The sequence below is a fragment of the Galendromus occidentalis genome, unplaced genomic scaffold (genome assembly GCF_000255335.2).
Source record: "Galendromus occidentalis unplaced genomic scaffold, Mocc_1.1 scf7180000077488, whole genome shotgun sequence".
Taxonomy (NCBI): domain Eukaryota; kingdom Metazoa; phylum Arthropoda; class Arachnida; order Mesostigmata; family Phytoseiidae; genus Galendromus; species Galendromus occidentalis.
Window position 1 is genome coordinate 2,112,934 of NW_003805476.1, and position 18,610 is coordinate 2,131,543.

Consider the following 18,610-nt stretch of genomic DNA (forward strand, 5'->3'; position numbering starts at 1 on the left):
TCAACGTCGTATCAGCGAAACTGCGCACAGGAACAAGGGATCCTCGGAGCGATGGGGAAAACCTTCCGACGCGAGGAGGGGGAACGGAAGCTACTTTAGGCGGAAGTTCGATTGATCCAGGATTTGATCTTCCCCTCGACCGGGTCCCCGTGGTATCCGAAACCAAGGCTTCGCGTTGAGGTCCACGAGGTTCTCTGAGGCAGTTTGCGTGTGTTCTGAGCGGGGAAATGGTTCCGATGGGGCACAGGCGAGCAAACGCATTCTACACTCGCGCGATAATGGAGCTCTAGCAACGAATCTCGGAGCGACAGTTTCAAGCATTTTAAATCGACTGATGCAGGAGCTTTTAACAACTTGCGGCCAATGCGGGTTTGCCTGTACTGGATGCGGGAGTTCCGCGAAGAAAGCCTCGGGATCCCGTCAAATCAAGTCCTCAAGTACCGTCATCGGAGACGCACTATCGCTCAATCTGAAAGCGAATCGACTGCTCGCACTCCCGAGAGATAGCAGTTTAAGAGATTGATACAATGTGCATGGAAAATGTATCCGAGGAAAGTGACTATGGACTGAGCCGTTGCCTACGATGCGACGTGGAAACCGTTTATTTGCGGACGATGCTCGTCTCCTGTAAGGAGCTTTTTTGGTGCCAAATTCGTGGCAGGAGCTTTCCGATCGAGGCTCCTGACTCTTTGTCGGGAAAATTCGGTTTCCCATGTGATATAGACTCAATGGTAGGACCAATCGGCGATCGATTGTGTCAGTATTCTGAGACAACAGAGTCCGCAAGATTTCGTTGCGACCTCGATGTCGAAACATACGTTGTCTTGTTCCGACCATCGAATCCCAGAGTGCATGCGGTTTTTTCCCTGTGAATGTGACGGTCACAAAAAAGGCCGCAGCGATGTCAGATACTTTGTATTGAAAAAACTCTCCTTGGGTACGAAGGACTTTTGGACAACAAACAGATCGCTCGCCGAGAGAGACGGGAGCTCATTGCTGGGGAAAAACCCCTGATTCTGCTTTTTACCCGCCGCGCGGCTTGCTGACTGACAGGAAGCGAAGGAATCTCTATTACGCCGACAACCTGTCACCACAGTCGTAATGGATTCCACAGCTTCACGTCTGCACTCAATTATTGAGGCTGAAAATTATCGTCGAGACGGTCGAAACGTGCATTCTCATCGTGACTTCCCTCCGAGAGTTCTCTGCGAAAATCGATGCCGACCCCGGGAGAGGCTCCAGCCCTGCCAGAGCGTCCGTCAGGGTTGCTGGGAGTGAGGTCCTGAAGCCTAATAATTTTCCTGGACTCTCTGAAGTGAGGTGGCCAAAGGACACGAGGGAGAAAAGTATTCGGAAGTTGACGGTTTCTCGGAAGTATACGGAAGTTGACGGTGTCTTCTTGGAGGGGCCCGCTTGTCGTCGAGCCTCGAATTGCACCTATTCACCTGAATACGAACATTGACCGATTCTTCTTCCTTTCCAGAGCGGGTCCTTCTCACTCATCTCTTTGTGATCCTCAGTCTGTACACCGATAGTGGTGGATGCCAACCCACTGAAAACGAAGGATTCATCATCAAACCTCAGCCGATTTCTCCATCGGTCAAAATCGGTCGTGAGGCGTATCTCCATTGCGGTGTTTCGGATAACACTTCAGTGGAGATTCACTGGACTAAAGATGGAGAGCGGATTCAGAACTCAGTTCGCAGACGGATGGAAGGGTAAGTTCCAGCTATCTGGGATCAAGACTCTGTTCCCGACGATATTTTTCTGTCGACACTCACAGTTTCCCGCGAAATAATTTCAGGTCGAATCTTCGCATCATTCGAGTGGATCCGGAATTGGATTCAGGCGAATTCCAATGCGTCGCAACAAACACAACCTCGGGAATGACCCTTTCTTCCGATGCAGTCATGATCAATATGCTGTGTGAGTACTGAACGAGCAGATATTCTCGGTATTATAATTATCCATGAATATCGTTCCTCCTTGTGACGCCTTGGACATCCACGAATTTCCCACCTCAATAGGTAATCTAGCTCTCGGAGCGCCGCCCCCGGAGGCGAAAGCGAGTCAATGGCTTGACGATGAGCCCTATCGAAAATGAACGCCACCGACTCATTTTCATTCCTAGTCCTTCCCTCCGAAGAGGAAAAAAGCATGAACGACACTCGAGGATGACCGCAGCAGTTGAGCTATCGAGCTAGATCCCATGATTCTCGAACGATCTTCTTCGGAACTACCTACTTACCATATCCACCGGCGTCATCCGAACTGATAGAGCTGCAGTCGGAGCTCACAGACACGTGCCACATCTGTGGCTCATGGTTATCAAGATTTTCTCTGCCGAGGATTTACCTCATATTATAGCCGTGTTTATCTCAGCTTATCGGATGACATTATCCGTCTTTACGAGCCTGGCTGTCCGATTGGTTTCACCGGTGATATCAAACGCGGGAAATGGAAATACACAGAAGAGAGGGGGAGCTCGGGCGCGTCTCCTCGTTTCTTGGGAATCGGGAGTCCGACGAGCGAACGACGTTGCTCCGTCGATTGCATTAAGTGTCGCACTTACTGAATTTCTCTCCGTGACATCGGTCGAGTGACGATGACGACTTTTGTTGAGTCTCGTTTCACACTCCACAAAAAGCGCTCTTGTCCGACCCTCATTGTTGCAGCAGATACAGGAAGCGGACGGATGATTTATTGAAGAGGTTTTCATTAAGAGAGGTACGAATAAGAATTCCGCCCGGCGGACTGCGGACCGCGACGGAGCTGCGGCCCTCATGGAGTTTGTGAGTTGCGTATTTTGTTCGAAAGTCTTCCCGAATTTAGAGCGCCACCGTCTCCTCCGTCGTTGTCGTCGTCGTCGTCTCGTCGGTCGTTCTGCTCGCTGTTCCCGCAAACCACCTCGGTGGCCGTTGTCGTTGCTCCGGCGTCGGTCGTCTTAGACTGGAAGTTTTGTCTCTGTCGTCGTCCCCTTTTTCTCCTTGCCAGGACCAACTTCCTGAGCTTATCCTGAGCGCAGTTCCCGCAGACACGTACCGAGTCGCGTGCAACGAATACCAGACGAGTCATTTCCATAGCGTAGAGGAGCTCCAGACGACGACGACATTTCGGCCACTGTCAGCTTGGGGGGAGGAGAAGGCGCATCGCTCGAATAGAATTGTCCGGAACAGCATTTTTGAATTATAAACAGTGAACTCGCTCTGTCAGCCCAGTCGCTCTGGCCTCCCACGCACACCGAATTTCCCGAGGAGAGGGGATGACCGGCATAGAAGTTGAGGCGGCGCTCGAAAAGCCCAGATCGCACCTGGAGTGCCGTTCGAGGGGCAAATTATCGACATCCTGAGGAGTGAATCATCTCCTCCCCCTCCTCCGTGAGATTTCTCATCCTCTGATGGCTCCTCGTCGAAATGATTCGGCAGTCCGCTCCTTTCCGCGCGCAGGTAGTGGAGCATAGTTCCGGTATCGGGGTTGAGGCTCTGACATTTCCTGTGCAGCGAAGGAGACCCAAACCAAAAATACTCTGGCGTGGAGGCGCGCGAACGCAAACAGCGTAAACAAGAAGTAAAAATCTTAGAAACATGGGGAGAGGCTCGTCCCTAATTGCGACGGGAAAATAACGGAAGGGTTCCGATGCAGTCGATTTGGCCTGGCCAAGCTGCTGACCATCCGAGAAACATATGTGAGATGATTACGGCTTCGTTCCAAGCATCCGTGGTTTCGGTGTCTTGGCACGCACGCAAGCAAGCCACTCAGCGAGCGAACGAGGAGTCGTCGCTGTAAGCTATCCGAAATCGATGGCTTTAATTTAGCTTCGATCAGATCAGCTGCTGCTGCTACTACAAGTAGTGCCGGCTGCGCTACCACTCGCTAACTCAGAAACGTCCGCCCCACCCAGTTCGTTCCGCTCTTCGGCCAGAGCTCCCAGGTCAACCGGACGCTGCTCGGGGCTCCGAGTGCGGTCGGTCCCTTGAAGAGAGACGAATGTCCAACTGCTGAAAAGGTTAGATTCCATGCGGAGAATTCCGGAGACACTCGGATAACACGTACGAGAAACCCCGTTCGGGCTCTTCTCGCGGCTCTCGCAGGAGAACTTGGCTCGCATCCGAAACTGAGCAGACTCGCTCGCGGAGGCTGAGCGGAGCCGTCAATGTGGAGGAAGTTCATCATTTTATATAGCGAACTCAATCATCCGTTCCACCATCGCTTCCATTAAAGCTCTTATCGTATCATGCAAGGTCGATCTGCTTCGGTCAAAATTCGTGGTATTGTCAAGTGAGCCGAATGTCACTCCGATGCACTCTCGATTCATTATGCGCCTCACCAAGTTTCGAACTGCACTGGCTGATATCCTCTCATACGACCCTTGTCCGATAGCCCCCCGGTCGTCGAAGCTCTGTTCTCCTCACCCACCCGGACACCGGCGACATTTCCCCATTTTTTCTATCTTCGTCTTCTTCCTCGTCATGGGTCTTTTTGAATGGTCCACGACAACGCTTCCTGGTCCTGCCGCTCGTTGGTCCATCCATCCGTCCGTCTGTTCGTCCGGGAGTCAATCCCTTTGCTCGGAGTCGGGGATGACATTGAGCAGGGAATGACAACTTCATTAAAAACTCAAGACAGTAATTAGCTCGAGGGTTTTCCGCCGAGCTCGCTCAACTTGCCGGTTGCGCTTTTTTATGCTCACCCTCCGGTACGCATGAGCCCGGCCAGATATCCAACTCGATTCGAGTAGCAGTAAGACGAACGGATCGATGGCTTTCTTTTCCATCGACTGAGCTTATATCATGTCGAGAGCTTCTTAAATCGATGCTTAACCGACGAACGTCCGCGACACACGGCGAAAAGAAGCAATGTTTGTGTTTGAACGTTTCCGTTGTATCGTACCGCCTCATCGGCCGGTCCCGCGTTTCCGATTGAAATGCTGACAGTGCGTTTCGGTTCGGACGGAAACCCAAATACGAGGGATCGTGAGAGCGGGGAAGGAAAAGGAACACACGGTAGATCTTATTTCGCTCCGACCGAGAAAGCCAATGCACTATCGCCGAAGAAACGGGGGACAAGCAGTCAGTAGGATGAATGGATAAATGGATGGACTGATGGACAACGAAACGGATAACCTTTTCCGCTGATATTGCACTCGCCGCTATCGAACGAAATCTCAGTGGAATTCGTCTCTCAGCGAGCTCGACGAGATTCCAGCATCTCAGGAGACAGAACCGAAGGGACTGCGGCGGATCCGTGAGGAAAAGATCCCTTTGCATGCCTCAGCTTGTCCGTGGATAGAATCGCTGCCCGAAACGTGTCCGAAAGCTTCGAACCACGTTCGTTCCGGACGTTCCATCGACGGCCACCATATGTATCAGCCTGTGGCCTCATTTCGGTCAGTCGGAGATATCCATCGGCCCTCGCTCACTCGGACTCGAATTCTCCAAGGCTCGGGATCTTTCATCCTGTGGCCGACGGAGCTCTCGAGGTGGAAACTCGGAGGGGAGTGAACGATCCAGCGAGCGGTGTACGGTTGTCGCGCAATATTTTGGACGTCGATCTAGTTTCGTGGAAGTGCCCATTGTGGCCCTAGATCCGGTGTCGTCGTTCCGCTTCGCAATCTCATGCATTTCGAATGGAGCAGGCCAGATACCGCGTAGGCGCCCAAGAGACATCAGATCCTCTTTGATCATTCGATTGAGATCTCGCTGTAGGGAGTTCGTTGCAGTCAGAGAAGCAGTAGCTACGACGTCGACGACAACGACGGCGGTGGGGAAGACCAGCGGCTGGAGGGACGACATCGACGAGAGCCTGGAAAGCCATCTCCTCTCGAGTGGGATTACCCACCGACGACAACGGAGAGTCGACAACAACGGCCGTATCGTGCGGAGATACTGTCCAATGCCCCACTTTCCCTGTCAAGATTCCCGATTCCGATTCGGAGTTTTGTGCCGTGTTTATGCGAGCCCGTGGAATCCTGGGGATTATTTCGAAAGCTCGCGTCTGAACCGAGAAATTCGTAGCACCTCGGATACTCAGGGTCCGAGCGCTACGGACTCCCCATATCCAATTCTCGGTGTAAACCCGAACTCAAATGTACTATTTCATTTATTTTTTCCCTAGATCCTTAGATACAGAAAGGAAAGGTACAACGGAGTGAATAACAGAGAGAAGTTCCGCTTCTTGACAATGTCCGATGTGAGGTTCTGTTTTATTATTTCTCTCCCCGAGTCTTCGGGGAGGACGTTATCTGTCGTAAGTGGTTCTTTTTCTCGTAAGTGCAATAATTCAGGTCGTGAAGGAAAACGCATTGAGAGCGGACTTGGTGTTTAAGGCGGGAATTTATTGCGGGGAATATCTCAGCCGTTGCTCCGCTCTGCTTGCTGATCCCTCCAGAGACTGACATAAGATTGATGCCGAGTCATGCTGATGTGTCTCTGAGGTCACCGGGTTCATTTCGGCGAGCGGCTCCCAAGCTCAGAGGGGAATAGAGAAACTTTGGCATGGAGGATCTATCGTCCGTACCTTCCCCGAGCCGCTGGAAATAATCTTGTAGTCACGGCAAATTGAATCACCGTCGAACATCATTTCCATGTCCGTCCTGATTTCCATCATCATCATCAGCAGCACGTCATCTGTGGCTGGGATCGAGTTGGGAATCGTCTCCGGATCGGCACGAAGACCCGAAGCTTGTTAACACTCAAAGTGGTTCGCCGTTCCGGGAGCCGAGGCGAAAGCAGCTCATGAGGCCGATACAAACCCCAAAGAAGCGCGGGCAGGTGGAGCGCGCGATGTGAGAATTTCCACCTCATAAATAAGGTGAATCATTTGTCATCCGCGGATCGGATCGAATTCTACTGCGGAGAATTCCGAGAAGCCGACGGGTTTCGAAACTCCCAGGAAAAGTGTCGTCGCCTCGCGCGAGTCCATTCTTCTTGTTCACACCCTCCGTCCGACTGTTTTACATGACGTCCTGGTAAAACATCCCTGCATACGGCCCCTTCACTCCCGCTTTTCCACTCTCGCGCGATACGTCCCGCCTCAGCGTCGAATCCTTAGCGAGTTGAGATGTCATTCTCGGAGTGAGTGGGATAATTTCAGAGCGCTTTGAAATACACCTCTCCATACTGCGAGCGCCTATACAATATGCTGCATGAGTAGGGGGCGAATCGGGGAGCGAGCTATTCGGTCGGTCCGCCGGTCACAGCCAGCGCAGGGTCTGCTTGCTCGAATTCCGGGAAGAGTGTCCCTTCGTGATAACATCCTCTAACACAGTCGGCAGGGAGACGAGCAAGTCGTTGATGCGCACACAATAGCGGCTGCGAAGTACTTCGTAGAAATCGGAAACTTTTCTCTCCTCATGACACTCAGAATCCCACTAGCGAACGTATGCGTGAACATTCTTCGAATTTCCCGAATTTCACAACCACGGACCTGTCACAGGAAAAAAATCCGTTCAGGGGCTCGGAGGTCTTCTCGCGGACCCGCACGCCACTGCCGCTGTCCCAGGGTCGAGCAATCGACGAGATTCGTACTGGAGAGTGTATCGTGGGAGTTCGCACATCCACCAGTGTCCACTCCAGATTTTCCGCCACCGAGACGGATGTTAAATTTAATCCCGATTGCTTTTGTCGGAATACGTGCATCGAGACGCGGACGTCGGCACCTGCCTGGCGATCTTGTCAAAGCGACGATATTATGCGACCAACAACGCAGGCAAATATAGTGACTGGGGGGCAATTTAGACTCCGACATAAATCATCTTGTTTACCCTGGCCTCCTCATAGCGGTATAGCCGATTGAGGGAGCTCGGCTAGTGTTCGAGCCGGTGGTAGTAGTTGTGTTGTTTGGCTGCCCGACTGAAAGAGCGGGGGCGAAGGCAGCCGATCGAGATCAGGGTCATCCGGGGCTCGGTCAGCCCCCGTCCGGCGGGTGTGACCACCACCCCACCGAGCATACTCCTTGCTGCTGCTGCTGCTGCTGCGGCTGCTGCTGCCAATCATATGTTTGACTTGTTTGTTCGGTTGAGGGCCAGACATCGGCTCTGACCAGGTGGCTGCGGAGTCGGCGTCGATTGGAGCACTTGGACCAGACGTATACCGAATACGGGACGGAGAGGGGGGGGCTGGCTTGAGCCCGGGGTTACGGGACTGTCCGAGAAGTGGGGGCAATGGCAGTTAAGGCAAGCTGGCGTATTATATTGAACTGTTTTAACGATGCTCCATATCCAATGATGCTGCCGTTGCTGCTAACGCCGCTCTCATCTCACTCGGTCCTCCGACTGGTGCTAGCGACCGACGCGACGGCAGTAAAGTGCTTCTCGTTCGCCAGCTCCAACCACCTGCCAGCGAGCCATTGTTTACCAAAGGGTGGTGGTGGTAGTAGTGGTTGTGGGACGGATGATTGTGCATGTCCTGCATTCCCCCTCGGCGTATTGGGTTATACTGTTCAGGGGTTTCAGGCCCCCGCCTTCGAAAGGGCTCCCGTCCTCCGGCGAGGCGCAAGCGACGGGCTAGGACCGCGTGCAAGATCCGCTAAAGCAAACGTGATCTGCCTATAGAACGACGCGACCGATGGACAGGGGTCTGTTCTCGATGCAGAAGACAATTGTCGACTATTCCCCGAAGCCACGACGGGTCTACGGGTTCAGATTCCGAGTCAGAAATTTCCGGAGCGCGCTCGTTGAGTACCCTTGGTCCGGCCGGGAACGAGTCCGCGATGTTCATCCGCAGCAGCGGCAGCAGCAGCAGCGGGGAACCTCGGTCGTGCGCCGTCTTCGGAGCGTCGTACGTCCGGCGGCCATAGGCGAGCCGCCAGTCGGCGACTCGGGACTTCTGGTACCGTGAGAACTTCACTCTCTCTCTCTCACGAAAGTCGGAGAACTACCCTTCCCACCGAAGAGGCCCTTTTGTTTACGTCGCGCTTCACCGGTTCGACGTTGTCTGCGAGACTATTTCGTTCGACCTCTCACATTCGAAAAATTTCCCCCGTGTCACCGACGCTCGATAATGACAGCGACAAGCGGACGATGCTGACGGCCCGAGGAGCCTGACGATCCCCGGTGGGCAATGCATGAAGTTTCGGCGCTCACCCAGATCAATGGCCCACGTGTTCGCCCTGACCAGCGACAGTGGCATACCGATATTCAGTCGATCGTTGGGAAATGCCGTGGAATCCCCGCTTAACTTCGCTGAAATCGGCACCCTCAACGGAGTCCATTTGTTCTGTTCGCTTCGCGGAGCTCAATTGCATCGATCGGAGACGAGCAACGGAACCGCCGTCTACTGGAAGGTCTACCACGAGGCTATTACGCTCACGCTCGTTCTACTGCCGGACTGTCAACCGAACGTTTTGGCCGACGACCTGATTCCGCTCCTTTTGGATAACGTGTTCCAAGTGCTCATATTCCACGCCGGTCTGTCGTCGCTGAAGAACATAACGATCAGCATCGAACGAGTCAAACGTGACATAAAGCCCGGACTCAACGTCATCGACGCCCTCGTGAGCTCCTTAGTTGGAGAGCGGGATCTCGGCGAAGCCCTCAGCGAGGACTTCAAACCACCCTGCGTCCTGCCGACGACGATTCCGTACCATCCTCTGCTGGCAGGCCCCGCGCTCCAGAACGTCGCGTCATACCTCGAGGCGTACACAACGCGGATCGACTCCTCGTACGGTTTTATCGTTTTCGACGATTTCTTATTGTTGGGGACGAAGAGTTTCAATGCGCTGCCCATAGGCGACCAGTCGGTGCTGGTGATGCAGGCAGCCTACGTCGAGGTGTCCTCTAATCGACGAACCTTCGAGAGCGGAATTTTCCTGCCGGAAAGCTCGCCGGATTCCTGCAATCGTCTTGTCGTCGTTTGTGTCGGAGACCGTTTCCGGGTGTGCGTGTTGGCGTTGCCCGAAACGGACATTGCGGTCTTGGAGGAACACGCCGTGGGTCTGCCCACCTTCTCGGTACAGTCGTTAGAAGCGAATACGGCGGCTTGGATCCGAGAGAGTCGGAAAACGATCCAGGACAATTTGCACCATTCGATCGTGGCGCTCTGCTTCGTGGGTCGGAAGAATCACAGCATCCGGTGGTACAGCGATCAATCGCAGAAAACCAAACTCAAACTACAGGAGAGCGTCAAGGTAGACTTCGTTTCGGAGGATTCGGAGGGTTTTAGGAGATGCGGGAACCATCGGGAGAACTATTTGATCTGTCACAAGGTCTCCGACGGACAGAAGCTTTTCGCCGTGTTGAACAACGTCCCGCTTTTTGTGGTCGGCACCGTTGTAGATAAAGTATTCAGATACATGTCGTCGAAATGCCACTAGAAAAAAGAGGAGGAGCAGTCAAACGCACGGCTCTGCTCAATCTGTCAATAGTTATGTACACACGAAGGTAGGAACACACCAATGAGAACCAGAGAACATCGCTGTTTTTGTAAATATGATACTTTAGCAAGCTTCTAGGTAACGATTGAACTTGGCATCTGAATAAAGAATGAAGCAGCGGTCGATATCGGAGCGAGAACTCTCCTAAAATCCGTCGAAAACACGATGATTGAGCGGAATCATCCCATGTCGAAATTTCACGTGAATCCGTCACGGCTTGACACACGCCATCGAGAGCTCCTCTCTCATGCAGCTCGGAGCGTCAAATTGAAACAGTTTGCGCTCCCGCGCCTCGAAAAGTCGAAACGATGGAGGACGTAAAGCAGACGACCTTTTTTTTCGGGGCGAGCCGCAGAAGGGCGAACTTGAATCAACGACTTTTTTTTAGAGTTGCGTATTAAATTCAACTATCGAGCGTCTTTGCTTCGCGTTAGAGTTGAGCCAGACTTTAGGATCGCTCACTTCCGCTTCCGGTTCGAGTGTGTCCCCTGCTCTGTCGTGTGCTCTGTTGGTGTGAGAGCGTTTCCCGCGGTGAAGACGTTTGTTTATGGCTGCGCCCCCGACCAGATCAGCTTGCCGGCGCTCTCCCCGTCTGGGCTTAGCGGAGCCCAACTCCAGGCCTGCCCGAGTTGCCTTTCTCCATCGGACTAAATGGCCAAATTATGCCACCACCGATGGATGGAGGTTGTAACTCACGAGTTTATCCCGATGGAAGACGAGCCGAGCCCAGCCGATCATCGAGCGAAGGGTGACGTACCAAAAGCCACTTCATTAGAGCCTCGACTCCGGTGCGAAAACTTCCCTCGGAACCGAAAAGAGGAAAAACTCGCCGAGATATCCCGCTGGCGCTGCTCTTACGCGCCTATTATTTTTGTGGACCACCCGGAAGTCGGTATCGTGCGCGAGTCGGGCGATGGAAGAGTACTCCGTTCCTGGGGCCAGGAACCCGACGATTCCGATTACAATGAGGGGGGGAGAGGAGGGCTCACGGGAGCTTGTTCCGAGACCACCGCGTGCGGAAATCGCCGCAATACCTTTGAGGCATTGATCGAAGTCACGTCGAGACGTTGAAAGAGCTGCATTCAGCGCGAGGCATCGAATAAATGAAGTTTCAGTCTTCGGTGCTGGGTCGTTTGACAGGCTCTTTTTTGATCGGCTGAGCGGCGAAACAGGAAGTTACAAAGGAGGCTACCTTCGAATCGGGAGGACCCATGAGCCTGGAAGCTCTGCTGTATATTGTAGTTCCCGAAGGTCTAATTATAATAGACTGACTCTACTCTCCCTCATCATCCGAAAGGAGCTCTTGACAGAAAAAAAGAAGTGAGGGGGTTGAGTCGAAGAAAAGTTCCAAAAGAGTAGTCGATGGAAAGGGATCGCTCGAGCTCAATATCAGCGAGAGCCTTCTGTCTCCTAAACTTCTATTGAGACGGAGTCTCCCTGGAATGTGAGCCTACTTCCGTCAACAAGGAGCTATGTTGCAAGGCCAGCGGAAGCAGCAGTGCAAGCCGAAGTTCCCTCCGGCGTGCTTATCTGGCAAAAATGACTGCATCGATTCGGTGAAGGATGGAGAACACTCTGACTCGGTCATCCTGTCCTTTCTGAAATGTATATGGGGGCGCCGTTACCGACGAACGGGAAGCTGCATCGAATTCGACGATATTCTCTAATGGGAGCTTCCAAGACTCTCGCAATGGGCGAGAAAGCTCCGCTCATGAATCTTGTTGCCCATTTTATACATATGCGGGTGCCATCCGATCCGGTGTCAGAGCGCACGGCTTTTGATAAGAGAACAGCAAAATCTAATGCAATTTGGCGGTCGGCGGCCGCCTGCGTAGATTTTTTACCGTCTGAGGCGGCGCACCGCTGCATACAGGAACTCCGTCCAGCACCGGACGCGCTCTCGTCCCGAGGCGTCCTCTCGAGCCCTTCGCTCCCGAGCCGCTTCTAGTGCCTCGCTCAGCGGGTCCTGCACCGATTACCCCGACAGATAGTTGCCATCTGCTCTTTAGAACGTCTTATTCAGTTTTATATGTGAATGTAGCCGCGGGGAAATATTTGATTACGGCGAATAAAGGGTTCCGCAAGCTCCCGGCGATTTTTTTAAGACTAAAGTTTTAATTCCTGCTCTCCCTTGGAAAAGCCGCGCCTTATGTTCTGTAAATTCTTCTCGCTATTTTCGACACCCTCTTGGTGCTGCTGTATTAGTTTCGGCGATGTAGCTCATCTAGGTACATTTGAGGGAACATGGCGCGAGGCTCGGAGATGTGGGGATCCGACCATGCCGGAGAGTCAAGCTAGCGCGCCACGAGAATGAACAAACGGTCAAATTTTCGGTCGGTCTCTGGAATCTGCTTCACTTCAAGTTGCGCCTCGACCGCGCTTCGGCCGCTCGCCCAACAACACCTCTATAAATTTCCGGCGGAGCTCTGTGGCCATAAACGCTGTCAATACATCTTGAAACAGATGTCCGCGAGTGTTATGAACTAGAGCAGACCAGCGCTGTTCGTAGCGGCACAAAATACCGACCGCTTTTCGACCCTCGCCCCCGCGGAGAAAACTATCGCCGACCTCCGTAGGGTCTCGAGGTGTTTTACTTCGCTTGCGATCGACAGTTGCGCTCGGCAACGGAGCTCCTTCGAGCCGGTGCTGTGGAATCAAGTGAGAAATTCGCGGGAATTGCGAAGGAAAAAAATCGGATCCGTATCCTTTCGACGGATGTATACGTATGACGGCCGGCGTCCCGATCGATGTGGCAGCGGCTCCCATGTATGGCTGTGGGATTCGTAGATAGTCGTCTCGTCTTATGAGAATGTCCCCGCAAGGCTAATGAGGTCATACTCGGACTTTATTTGGAGACTTTTTGCCTGACCGACCGGTTCAGTGTCTGACGCCGGGGCAGTTTTGTATTCGAAGCTACCCTCCATGGCTACGATGAAGAGAAGTCATCAAGAAGCTTCTCACGGGTTTCGGGGTGCTGTAGGAACACCGGCATCAGCACCGGCAGCACTGACAGGCCCAGGTCTGCTGGGACACCACGGAGGAAGTTAAACAGACACGAGGGAGGACGGGCTGGGAAAAAAACTGCGGCGGAACACGCTATGGGCTCGCTGAGAATTCTTCTGAAAAAAACGGAGGCACAGCTAGAGAGGCCGAAAAACTAAGAGTGAGCCTCTAAACTGAAATTCGTTAGATTCTTATTCGTGGCGGTCCGCTTTCCAAGACTTGCCTTCGCAGTTTCCCGCTTTGTTTCCTTCTCGGTCTGTCGGTCCAGCGCCGGCAAGCCAGCCAGCCAGTCCCCCCTCCCGTCCCCTGTCTGTCCCCCCCCCGTTCGGTTATCATTTTCCGCGGTTCAGGTCATCGGGCGAAACGGCTTCACCACCGATTATCAGGGATCATTCCGTATCAGGGGGAACTCAGAGGTGGAATCCGATTCGAAATGGGCATATTTGGTCAGTTCCCGACAGTACGATTCGAGAATCATCTCGATATTGGCAGTCTCTACGCATTGGCTTTCTATATTGTACATTCATCGATGCGAAGTATTTTGGTGTTCGTCCGCGAGAGCATAGCTCGTAGGAATTCCTCTAAGTAGCTGCTGGGGCTCTCGCGTCGCGGCTCTCGAGTCGCATCTGGACAGCGCTCAAGGTTCCTTCCCGCTCTACAAGGTTGGTTGACTTCTCGACCCCGCGAGCTGTCGGGTCAGTCCGGAGAGGCGGGCGGGAGGGAAAGCCATCCGATATTTCGGGGCGGTCGAGGGAGGCAGCAATGATGTCATAATAACGGCTTGCTATCAGGTGGCTTGCATGCCGACTGAGTTTGGTAACTTGAGCAGGCCGGACGCAGCGAGCCATGCCTCAAGCACTGCCTCCACTGTCGTCCACATGATTACATCAACCGTTCAGGGAGGTGAGAGGGGAGAGGAAATCCAAACGAAGCCTTCCTGCAACAAGGCAGCGGCTCGCTTTTCCTCGGCGATGTTAAGACATCCATGCAGAGGACCCGAATGAAATTTTTGGGGTTTTGGGCCTTTCTTTGTCTTTCTCTTCGGCTCTGCGTTGAGTACCGTGCCTTGTGGGCGGTAGGTTCATTCCATTCGAGTGGTGAGCTCCGTAAGCCCCGGCGATGGGCTCGCGAGTTCCGAAGATGCGCCGAGCCCACGGCTCAGATGAGGCGACGTGCGTTCGGCTTTACGAGCCAGCTCAGAATCAGAAAATCCACGGAGTTGAAAAAAACGCTCGAATCGGAGCGACCAATTCAATTGGGTGAGGCTCCGTCGATGCTCTTCTCAGTGTCGTCCTTGATGTGCATCGAGGATAATGCCCGCGCGGTCGCTCGCTACGGCAGCGTCGACTGCGACGATCCCCTTTCCCGGTCGGTGGCTGTGAGCAGCAGCCGCACATGCTGCACCAGCAACCAGCTGCACCGGGAGGATTCGTATTCCCTGTTCCATTAAACACGCTCAGCCTATAACCTATGTAGACCGCCGTTCCCCCGGTGAGTCTCCCACAAAAAAGAAGAGAAAACGAAACGGGAACCGAAAGGAACGCACGGAAAGAACAAAGACTTTTGCCGAAAGCTAAGTGAGCTCGTAAGTTCTTTACAGCTCGACTCGAAGTTTTCGGCACTCCATACCGAGTTATATGTTTGTATCTCGGCGAAAATCCCTCTCTGCTCGCGAGCAGAGTCGACAGTCCCATGGTAGTCGGCTTGCTGCGAGAATACTGAGCCGAGCTCACCTACTTTTCGGCGAGCAATGTAGCGGCTGGCAGCGTCCAAATTACCACCAGACGTCTCACAGTGAGTTGACCACATGTGCGTTCACGTATGTGTGGTCAACGGTGGAACGAACGAGCTCGCGGCCCCGCGCAAAGATTGCTTCGGGAAGCTCGCCTCTGAATCACGTCACCGTATGCGCAATCCCGAGACGTCGGTCGACGGCGGCGGCGGAAAGCAAATACGACTCAATTTTTCGCAAGAATAGCTCACATTGTGCATCAATGGGAGCAATGGCTCAGAACGGTATGATTCTCGGAAAGCTCGCCGCGCTATTTCGGTGCAGCCCTCGTACGTCCGGCGAAGATCGTGGAAGACGAAAGACAAGCGACGATATTTCCCGACGACGAACCACCGAGCGGACCTGACCGGGATCCGCAGGTTCACGGGGTGCCATATTCTTGAGCCTCAGAAAAACCGATGGGATCAGCCCTGGGGCTTCCGAACGCTGCCCACAATGGATTACTATTTTTTTTCTACCTCCTTCATAAGGGGGCGGCTCTCCGTCATGGGTCCGGCAGGCTCGCGAGAGTCGCTCTTTCCCTCACATGACCCCCCGGCCCAGCTGGTCATTCCGTGTATGACCACGCGAATCTGGCGGGGGGCATACGTATATTCGTCGGAGTTCCTCGGACCCCGCGCGAAAAATGTCTCGGAGCTTCGACGAAGTCGAGGAGGATTTTCCGTGAACCATTATGTCATATGCATGAATGGGGGCGTAGGCGGGGCGCCCGAGAGGCAAAAACTGGAAGCGGAACCAACGCTCAAGGAGAACGTTCACCTCCGAAAGATGTTGCCGCGCGGGTATTGTGGGTGTTCTCGCTCCTCGTTCGCACGCTCGTTGGTTCTATTCATTCACCTCATATTGGCTGAAGTGGCTTCCCCTGATGATCCAATCAGCCGACGTTTGTTGGAGGAACAACCAGACAGCTCTTTATGAGCAGACAAATGGCGAATCCTCGAGTGCTTTGCTGATGACAAGTAAAAAAAAGCACCGTATCCCACCACGAGACCGAATTAGATCCCATTCGCGCCCGGGCTGACTCGCTGCGAGGGAGCGGATCGGGAACCGCTCCTCTAGGAAATTCCCTTCATGTACGTAGCGACCAAAAATGTATCTATCAGACTTTCGGAGAGGTCATCATCAGCTCACGGAATTTCCGTGGTCTCCATGTTTACATGGGATGGCAGTTGTCCATATGATTCGACTCGGATGTGGGTCGGGCCAGAGGATGACTCACGCACGCTGATCTCACTCAGACGAGGAAGCGTTCCGAGAAAAAGCGATTTGATCTTCGTCGGTATCGAACACTTCGGTGAAAGCTTGATGACCGCTTCATGGAGTCTCTTTGCTCTACTTACTTAGTGGTGTCTATCTCAGTTCCGATCGCGACTGCTCCGTATCAACAAACCATTGGGCGATTCCGGTCCGAAAGGGGAAGCGAATACTTTGCGTGTGGAATAGGCGTCGTTTCCGTTGGCGATTAAGAGAGCGATCCCCCACGAGGAAATCTCACACACCTACTCATCGGATTCCTCACGTCGTTTATTCGATCGTTTATCGAGGCATTCGGAACGGAGATCGCTTCGGATCGTCCCTCTAATCCTTCCGGGTTCATTTTCAGGGTTGGGTGAAGCTCAGGTGAAGCTGTACCATCCCAGCAATCCGATCGCGGGCTCCGATCTGAGCTTGACTTGTGATGTCGACGGGAACCCCGAGCCCCGTCACGCGGAATGGTTCCATAACGGGGTGCGAATGCACCGTGGCGCTCAGGTTTCTTTCCGACACTTCAAAATGACCTTGGCGAATGTGACCGCCAGGAACAACGGAGTGTATTCTTGCAAGGCGAGCAACGATGTGGCTTTGGTCTGGAGTTCCACCCATTTTGTTCTCGAACTGAAAGGTAAGACGTCAATGGAGCTGAAAAAATATTTTTAATCACCTGCATTTAAGTCATTGAGCATATTCGCACTCAGCTCTTTTCCCGATCGGTTCTACATACATATTCATCCGGTGGGGCTCCCCGTGTGAGTGCTCGACACGGCCACAGACGTCAACCGGTGTGACCCGAGCGGCCTCGTGTCGTTGCGCGGGAGAGCGGAGAGGAAAAGCTATTGTGTCGCAGTTGTCGTCAGCAAATGAAAATCTATTGCAGCACCTCATGTGCCATCGATAAGGGTGCGACCCAGGGACACGCAGGTGGCCGAAGGTTCTCAGGCCACGTTCGACTGCGTGTTCGATGACGCTGCCATCGTGGAATGGTATGCCCACAATCAGGACGTACCGTTGACCAATGGGAGCCGGACGGTTATCTGGCCGAACAACTCGTTGACGCTGAACGACGTCGCGAAGAATGACGAGGGAATGTTCAAGTGTGTGGGCATCCCCATGCACAAGGGGGTTCCTCAGCAAGTTTTCGCCGCTCGTATGGGCGTCGCATGTGAGTCTACAGAATTTATTCCTCTCCATTCCTCTATATTCCGCAGATCTCCTGCGTCCTGCTCCGTCGTAGGTACCAACCCTGGCGAGGTGGATTATTTTTGGGGTGCTTCGTGGGGCTCTGTACCAGTGTCTTTCCCGCGTTGGAGCATAGTGGGGGGCAGTCCCAACCGAAGTGATTGTCGTAAAGGAAAGATTTCAGAGGGTCATTTAGGGCCGGCGAGCCACCCTGAGCGACCGGTGTGCTCGGCGGCCAGCCACGAATTGAATTTGCCTCTGGGGTGGCTCAGAGATGATCGGCCTGCTGCTGCTGCTAGTGCTCCTGCGGCTGTTTCATATTAGTATGCGGCTCCTTGGCCGACTTCGACGGAGGAGAAGGAACTTTTGTCCTGATGGCGTCGCATTTCCGAGAATCGCACATTTCTTGGAGAGGGGACATCGAAGCGAAAAGCATTACGATCAGTGAGCGGTTGTGCGGCGCTGAGCGCACAGCCTCTCCCGGTCCACGATCCGGGGCATGCATCCAACGTTATGCTCCTACCTATTCAACTCGTCCTACTTCTAGGGATTGGAAATTTCGAGCCGGAAGTTTCCATCGAACCCCAGCTAGATGACCTCATGTACGTCGTTGCACTCGGGAGTCAGGCCCGGCTTCTGTGTCTCCCACCTGAAGGGACGCCATCGCCGAAATGGTATTGGACGTTCCCGAACGGATCCGTCGTTGCGGATACGGGTCGTACCCGAGTGAACGTGGAATCCGAGCTGCAGATAGACCATGTGAAACTTCAAGACGCAGGAAACTATTCCTGCCACGCAGAGAACATTGCAGCCAAGAGGACCTTGACCGTGCAACTGGTTGTGACGAGTGAGTATGAAATTTATGTTACCTAGACACCAATTATTCGGAGAGGAGCCCAGTCAGAGATCGGACTAGAGATGAGAGAAGCCTCTGTTGTCCGCCACGTTTGGATCGCGGGAATGCGGCGCGTGATTTCGGGACTTCGTGAGACTCAGAGTCGCCTTGAG

General features: G+C 53.5%; 1 protein-coding gene across 1 annotated transcript in view; it reads left to right on the forward strand.

Annotated features, from left to right (window-relative positions):
* LOC100900036 (inactive tyrosine-protein kinase 7) overlaps positions 1-18,610 on the forward strand; it is a 35,512-nt gene that overhangs the window by 12,369 nt on the left and 4,533 nt on the right. The window contains exons 2-6 of the mRNA XM_018640585.1: positions 1,484-1,718; positions 1,805-1,926; positions 16,770-17,048; positions 17,301-17,585; positions 18,150-18,449. Of these exons, the coding sequence (XP_018496101.1) occupies positions 1,484-1,718; positions 1,805-1,926; positions 16,770-17,048; positions 17,301-17,585; positions 18,150-18,449 (1,221 nt within the window). The remainder of the gene's footprint in view (positions 1-1,483; positions 1,719-1,804; positions 1,927-16,769; positions 17,049-17,300; positions 17,586-18,149; positions 18,450-18,610) is intronic.